Below are 8,527 nucleotides of genomic sequence, written 5' to 3'. Positions count from 1 at the left end.
AGAGCCTAAGAGCCACGTGCAAAGCTTTGAGCTTTACTGTTTGTCCTACCGTTTGCCCCACCATCTCTTTGACCTTGGAGTCTACCTACCTCAAGAGGCATGTGTATCATTTCTGTGGGTCCTGTCGGAGTTTCCAGGTCTAGCCACGGCAGCTGGAGACAACATGGCAAAAGGAGGCATTGGGAAGAGTCTGTCAAAGGTCTGCCCCGCTAGCTAGTACTGCTTTCTTTGTTCCAAATATGCAAGAAGCGGATGTCGCCCCATGGAATTCGAGGCGAGCATGCTGGCATGCTACCCTCGGGCTGCTCGGTCCTCCCAACCCCCCCGACAGTCAAACAAGCGGCCCTCATTTATAAAAGCACAACACACACTGGATTTTAATGAGAAAATATTGTATACTTGCATTGAATGCCTCACAATCACTATAAAACCGAAGCAGGATAATAACATTGAAGTGGTTAACATACACAGGAGAGCCAGATACAGAGTATCATTTTCAAACACAGTATTGCTGCTTTTTGCCCCCTCCTCCAAAAAAGAAAAAAAAAAAGTCATTTGGGTAAAGAGCAACACAAAATCAAAATTGGCAGCTCACTCACTGAATGCTTAAAATTCAGGAAATTGGTTCTGTTACTACAACTGGATATAGTCACCTTCTCTAAACACTTAGGCTATTTTTTTTTCAATACATAGTTTAATTACATCCATTCTTTAGTTGGAAAAATGTTTAATTATTTGTCTTCTGAGACGAGTCAACACTGACTTAGTGTTCCTTGTTATGCCGTGTGTGTGTGTGTGTTGTGTATATATGTGGACACTGAGCTATATACTGCTTATATGTCACTGTCTAGGGTGGGCAGCATGCATGGGTGTAAAGAGGCAAGGAAACTGCATGTGTCATTCACGTAGGACACAGCCCAGCCTCCTGCCACTGACAGACCCTGTTTCCATAATTTCTGGATGAGAAAGCCAAGGAATGTCAGTAATCAGTTCCAGAGGAAAGTGAACATCTATCAACACTGCGGAATGGAATACTTTCAGGAAAGCTTTTAACATCTACAGAATCTAAACATCTGTTCTAGCTGAGATTAACAAGCTTGTGTGCTATTTGGGGGCAGGGATGAGCATCAGAGGCCAATTTTTGGACAAGCCTCTTCTTCTCGATGGATTAGGCACGGATGACTTTCCGCCAGGGGTCTGCTGCATCTTCACAAAGTTAAAGGGGTTCATTTGGGATCCCAGAGCCTATGTAAAAGGCATGGCCCAAAGTTTCTTAAATGAGTAAAAAACTCAAGAGCACAGAGAAAATCTGGCTCTGCTAAGGGAACTTTAATTTACATCTTAACAGGATGATATGTGAGTGGAACAAGGAAATGGACAGCAGTCATCAGAAGGCAACAGAAGGGAACAAGCAAATGATGGAGATGTAGGGGCCACAGTTAAACGGTTTTGTGACTGTGAGACAGTCACAGAAACGCTGCATTTGTTGCCTATCCAAAGTGCGAACCAAAGGATCCCGGCTCTATAACTCTACCTAAGTGTGTCTGGGTCAATCAACTGGAGTCAAAGCCCAACTTATCTGCCTCTAAAGCGATTCCAGGAATTGTGTGGCCTCCTAAGCTTTCTTTTCAGCTGTCCATTCTCTTCTCAAATGTAGTTTTAAGGTGGGCACACAGTTTCCTTCAAAACAGAACCAAAAACTTCAGGGAAGTCCTGAGGACTGTTTCCTCTTGCGAAAGATGGGGAGTTCATCTGTATCAAGTCTATGGTCACTACCAGATCCAGAGTTAGTCCAGAAATCATGAAGCATGCTTCACTTTTTGTGCAACCCACAGAACCATTCTGTTCTCCAGGCATCCTGGCAGCTCCTGCATCCCTGGGCCACACGATGCTGCTGCCCCATCTGTTTTCATTCCCGTGCCTGTCTTGGGAACGCTGGAAGTCCTCAGACAAAGCATCCTTCCTTCCTGGGTGCCCCTATTTCACCTGTCAGGACTCCTCATCTCATTTTCCTGGGAATGTCTGTCTCCATGCCAGCCTCTCCCACCTGAAAATAAATTCCTAAAGGCAGGGATCTTATTTGTTTCATATCCCCAGCGTCTAGCACATTTTGTTGACTATTCATTCAGAATGTTCAGGAGCATGAACCATATAAAGATGGCGCCAATTATCCATCTGTAGAATTTGGCTTCAAATTGCAAGTTCCCTTGGCAGTTTCAAAGGGTCCTTGTAAGTTATCAGAGAGTTCCATTTTTTACTTTGTGTCCACCACTTGTTTATGAATAAACTTTCCCCTAACGTTGACACTAGTCTAATAAAAGAAGCAAAGATAATGTGCATGACATCTACATACAAATTTGGTGGAACTGCTACTTGTCAGAACAACACATTATCGCTTATGACATAAAGACATAAAAACAAAAATGAATTTTAGTGAGGTCTGACTTACTTATTGCTTTTTTAAAAACCACAGTTTTAAATCAAAGGGGACGGAAAAGAAGAAGGCTGGTCAGTTTTTTTCTCATGGCCAGACTGAAAAATTTCTCATCCAGAAATTGAGGGCGTTCAATGATTGAATACCCTTATCATATTGCTTTAAATGACAGAAAGAGTAAAGCTGGCATCCTTTAGCGTATACTAAGCATGAATACAAAGCATGAGAATAAATATGATACTTTCCTAAATGTCAAATTACAAAACTGCTCAAAACTTTGCCATTGAGACTCATGCAAATACCATGTTAGGTCAATTTAATATTACAAATACTGCATCAGCTCGGAACCTCTATATCCTTTTCATAAAAAAGAAATTCTCACTCACTCCTGACGCTGGCAAACAGCTTTGGAGGAAATAAGTGAACACCCTTGTCCCATGATCATTCTGGAATTTTAATCCTCACACACACACATACACCCTTACTCATGAGCACACATGCGCTCTGCACACATACACAAAGGCATGTGTACACACACACACACGCACGCACACCACCTTTAGGATTTGTAGCTGAACCTAAACCTGCACTTAAGTTTCTATTCTATATTTTTCTCTGTATCATCCTGAAAAATACTGGTTGCTCAGAAAAAATAATATCTCTAACTTCCTTATTTTCCCACTCTTTCTCCCTCCCTTCTTCTCTACCTTTCGTGAGCTTTCTTTACTGTTTCCTTCTGATTGATCCAAAATGTCATTCTTCCTACTCCCCTGAAGGTCCACTTTACATATAAAATATAGTTATAAACACCTCTTTATTTCTCATCATCTACCTCTCTAAGGCAGAGTTTGCCCTTTTTTCAATTATTACCACTCTAAAAATACCCCTCCCCTCTTGAACCAAGCTGTTCAATGTGTATAGGTTTTATACATGGATATATTCCCCCATCCCATCATAAAAATAGTTGTTGCCCACTAAATATAGTTTTCATATAAAGAAACAGAATTGTGAAAATGTGTTCTCATAAACTGCAGCTCAGTCAATATCATAAGCAGACAAGATCCTAAAGCTAAAATAATCCATTTGCTTTGGCTTTCTCCCCTCTTCCTCAACCTCCTAATGCAGAACAGGTTGTGTTTGCAACATGAAGAAATCTTGTCTTCAAAATATGGATTGCGATCCTTAATTGCTCCCAATTCAGAACAATTAAATGGAAGAGACATGGAACCATAGTTGCCTCTTCTGGGCAAATAGAGAGAGAAGCATTATTTTATAGCTGATGGAGTAAATGGGGTTAGTCCAACACCTCTGATGCTATGATGGGTGGAAACCGGTGCAGGCACAAGGAAATATCCTCTGCTGGGTGGATGGCACCAGCTCTGTGGCTTCTCCAAATGGCCACATTACCATTGTTTTCCTCGTCACCCAGAGAGGCTAATCTTGGTTCTGCCTGTAGCAACCATGTCAATTTGCTTGTCACTTCTTTGTCCCTTTGGATCAACTGTGGTCCAAACCCAGGGGATTCTTTGAGTTACAAAAAAAAAAAAAAAACCTTTCTCTTTTGACTCCCGGGAGTTCGTGTTTGATGGGTGGACTTCTTTTTTCACTTGATGTTTCATCATTGTACATTGCAACTTCTTCTGGTCTGCATAAGGATTGCCGAGTTTGTTTGCACTTTAATAAATATTCTATTAAAATGCTTTGATGTGTTGATTTCTTGGTTTCTTGGGAACCCAAGCACCAAAGAAGCTTCCTGGGTGGAAGGATGTTGATTATTCATTGTCCTCTTCCTCTTGGTTGGCATAGATCCCCGCCTCCCAGCGCAAGGCCAACGCACTCTTTCTTCGATTAACCCGTGTGGCCTCAAGGACCTGAAGAGAGAGGGAAAAAAATTACGCAGAGTTCACAATTGTTCATTATGAACACAAACCAACTTCTCTGTATCCTTCCTCCTTTCCCTCTCTCAACAGCATCTAATGAGGGGGAAAGTGGTAAAGCGCCTGGTACGGCTGGGAGGTAGGAGAGATGTGAAAGTAAAGGTGGCAAGGTGGCAGGTTCTGGGTCGCATTCACCTCAGAGCCAAAGTTCACTTGCTATTTGACACATCGTTTTCAGTACAGAGAGATTTAATTTTCCTGAAATGTTCTGCAAGTTTCATTGAACTAGACCTGACTCTGCATCAAGTTTTTAGATAACGAAGTGGATCGCTACGTGCTATAGATCAGCGCAGTCTGATGGCAGTGATCTGTATCTGCGCTATTCAATATGGCAGCCACGAGTCACACATGGCTATTGAGCATTTGAAATATGGCTAGTGTGGCTGAGAAACTATATATCTGATTTTAATTAATTTTAGTTTCAATAGCCTCATGGAAATAGTGACTACCATACTGGACAGCACAGCTATGGACAGTCTTGGTCTCTTCATAAACAAGCAGATGGGAAAGTAATTCCAAACAACTGAACCAGTGTGAATTCATTCCACGAAGGTTTGTGGACCTACATAAGCTGTGATCATATTTATACCACAAAAATCTACTTTGGTATAATTACGCTTGAAAGAGGAATTAAGTGAAAAGAAAAAGAGCTTCTCAGGCCACTAAAAAATGGAATCTGAGCATTTTGATGTAACTTCAGGGCCACAGGTGCTAGTAAAGGAAGAGAAAGGTGACAACATCAAGGACAAACAGGCTCACCACCATCAGGGTGAGGCCACCCTCCCTCCGGCTCCCCAGAAGAGTCTGTGGACCCCAGGGAGGATCCTTTGCCAGTCTGCTCCAGCTTGAGTTTGGTCCAGATGACATCCAGATGAATGACATTTAGGTTGCCAACGCAGGAGAAATGGCTCAATTTCATGATACTGCACCAAAAGCAAGCCCCTGCATGCCAATCAGTTAAATGACTGTGGCATTAGCTTAGGATGTGCAGTTTCTGAATTTAAAGTCTAGCAGAGCCAACACTAGTTGGTTATCCAACCAATAGGCGATGAAGTCTTTGCTTATTCTGAGAACAATCATTCTGGCAAGGGACAGAGATGCTGGCAACTTCAGAGAAGCAAGGAGAGGCAGGTTTACTGGCAGTGATGGGAGCCCAGACATAAGCAAATTCTGGTCAGATTAAAGGTCTGGGCAGGGAGCAGGGCATCTCAACTTGCTTCTCTGCACCTCTGACAAATGCATGGACTTCCCAGAGCTGCAGTGTCTTTCCTCCAGTAAGGCTTCCCCAGTCCTCCTAGCAGGGACGGCTTTGACCGGATGTGCAGGACACAACTCAGTCATGTCTCCTGAAGGAATGTTCAGCAGGAAGCACGTAAGCCATGCCCTAAAGTGTTGGTGTGTAAACATATCATGGTCACCTAGTCAACATCTAAGAATAAGAAGTCAGTAGGAGGAAAGCATGTTTCCAAGTCTGGTAGAGTTAAACAGTGGAATCTTCTGGTCAAGGCCTGGTAACATGGTACTGGAAGGCAGTGAGGAACTTGGAACTGAAAGTCCTGAGCTTTGTTTCCAGCTCTGTGCCTGGAACACGTGCTGTCGTTCATGGCATCTTGAGTCTCAACTTCCTTTATCTGTAAAACGGACACAACACCTGCCCTATTTCACAGGCTCTCTCAGGAAGCAATGCAGCCTCTGAAGTCCAGACAGGTCTAAGTTTAAATCCTAGTAACTACGTGACCTTGGGGAAGTTTATTACCCTGTGCCTCAGTTTCCTTATATGTAAAAAGGGAATAATAAAAACCATAGTACCAAGGTGGTCTGAGGAATAAATGAGGCAAAGAATTTATCAAAGTTTCCAGGGCACAGCAAATTCTTAAACAATAACTACGTATTTCTCTCTTCGTGTGAAAGGGCTTTATAAGCAATCAAGTGGTATTCAAACGTAAGACGTTTTGACAAGGAGCTCTACATTGTGTAAAACAGTCATATGTTTGCCTTGCAGACTGTACATACAAACTGAAAGGTTTACATAAGAGCTAAAAATAAATCTAAGGTTCTGAAAAAAATAGTCCCCATCAATTTCAGATGTCCCTTGTCTTATATTTGGGCCCTATTTTAATTCTCAATCATCTTGAAAAAAATTAATTTACTCTGTTCTTTGGGAACCCATTTCAATCCATCTATCCATCCATCTCATAGCTATTTATTGGGTTCCTACCAAGTGTCGGGCACAGTGCTTCATGTTCAGAACAGAACAGTCTCTGCCCTCCTCCAACAGACCTTTTGAAGATTCAAAAAGCCAAGCCCTGGGCTTCCCTGGTGGTGCAGTGGTTGAGAGTCCGCCTGCCGATGCCGGGGACACAGGTTCGTGCCCCAGTCCGGGAGGATCCCACAAGCCACGGAGTGGCTGGGCCCGTGAGCCATGGCCGCGGAGCCTGTGCGTCCGGAGCCTGTGCTCCGCAACGGGAGAGGCCGCAACAGTGAGAGGCCCGCGTACCGCAAAAAAAAAAAAAAAAAAAAAAAAAAAGCCAAGCCCTTGGGGGAGGTATGTGAATGAGCATTTATTCCACAATTAATTCAGAGTACTGTGTGTGTGAGTGAGTGTGTGTGAATAAAGCTCTAGCAAATCTAGAACTTTTGTTCTAGATTTCTACATATTAACTTTATTTCCTAAAGTCCATTCCTTTCCTTTCTGGGTTAAAAAAAGCACTTGCCTCTGGGGCTCTGGTAATAGTAAACACTTACATCACAGGTATCATGAACCAGCTACGGGTTTTAATCCTCGCTACTGTTCTATGGGATTCATACTATGAATTTCACATATGAAGAAGCTGAAGCACAGAGAGGTTTAAAATAATCTGACTAACATCAGTTAGTAGGAGGAAGAGCTAACATTTGAACCCAGAACTCTGGGTGCAGAGACGATGCTCTGGGCCAGCATGTTCCACAGCTGCTCAGTGGCTGGGGGGAGTATGGAGGAAGAAGCATCAGAAAGGGCAATAAATACTCTCCATAGGAATGGAGAGAGAAAAACATAAAACAAAAATAATAGAAAGACCTAATTTAAGGTTTTATCGTTTTCATAAATTAATTCAGATTTAGGTCTGGTGGGAGAAAAAGAAAATCAATTCTCTTTGAACAATCCTCTAGTATTAATTTTCCTCTCCAGTGCTTAGGGAATTCAAGTGAATCACTTCAGTTTGAGCAGCAATCAACCTAGATAATTTTATTCTGGGATATAAAACAGAAGACAGATATGTTAAATAACATTTATATTAATATTTTATCCCTCATATCTTCCCCTGAAGGCAGACAGGGCCCAGTCTTATCTTCCTTGGATGTATGTGACCAGATTTGCATCAATCTTACGTTGACTTCAAGGGGATGTGGGCTTAGGGTCTAATTCTTAAACCAGCATTTCCTCACTGAGAACCACAATTAGACACTGAGGAAGGTCCATGTAATGATATTTTCAATATTCATTTTATACTTTGTGAAACAAAACTACTGATAATCATCAGCTCACGTCTACAGTTAACCATAATTATTTTGCTAAATATGGAGATGTAAAATGTATATTGTGCTACAGGTTAGCACACCCAGTTTGAAGAGTAGTTTGCAATAGGTAGTGAATGTGAGGATGTGTAAGCCCTATAACCAGTACTTTTACCCCTAGATATATTTAGAGACTTTCTTCCATAGGTCACACAAAGAGCTGTGTAAAATAACATTCATTGAGTCATTGTTTGTAATGGCAAAGAAAAGATATAACCTACATTTCCATCACTAGAAGAATGAATAAATAGATATGTATTCATTCAATGGAATACTATATACGGCAATTATAATGAGTGAACTAGAGCCATAAGTATCAACATGGACACATCTAAAAATGATGCAGACAGAATAAAGAGTACAGGATACTACAATATGATATATTTATAGAAAGTTCTAAAACATGCAAAACCATTAGATATAATTTATGTACATAGACATACGTAGTACAAGGATAAAAACATGCATGGAAACAATCAACACCAAACTCCGGAAAAATACCCTCTCAAGAGGGAAAGAAATGGGAGCTGGGAGAAGTAACAAGAGGGCTTGAATGGTATTTGCAACATTAATTTCTTTTTAAAATATTAAGCAAATATTA

At 41.5% G+C, this 8,527-nt stretch overlaps 1 protein-coding gene across 11 annotated transcripts in view; it reads right to left on the bottom strand.

Annotated features, from left to right (window-relative positions):
* Positions 1 to 375: 375 nt before the first annotated feature.
* The window catches only part of PALM2AKAP2 (PALM2 and AKAP2 fusion), a 624,976-nt gene continuing 616,824 nt past the window's right edge, over positions 376 to 8,527 (bottom strand). For 10 of the 11 annotated variants that reach the window (XM_081237132.1, XM_081237131.1, XM_081237133.1 and 7 more), the window contains one exon: positions 376 to 4,305. In XM_081237132.1, coding sequence (XP_081093258.1) covers positions 4,207 to 4,305 — 99 coding nt within the window. In that variant the 3' untranslated portion in view covers positions 376 to 4,206. The remainder of the gene's footprint in view (positions 4,306 to 8,527) is intronic. The other variant, XM_081237128.1, reaches the window with a different exon arrangement.

This window comes from Mesoplodon bidens (assembly GCF_964165515.1).
Source record: "Mesoplodon bidens genome assembly, chromosome: 6".
In the NCBI taxonomy this organism is placed as follows: Eukaryota; Metazoa; Chordata; class Mammalia; order Artiodactyla; family Ziphiidae; genus Mesoplodon; species Mesoplodon bidens.
The sequence above is the reverse complement of the archived record's forward strand: the minus strand, read 5'-3'. Positions and strand labels throughout refer to the sequence as shown.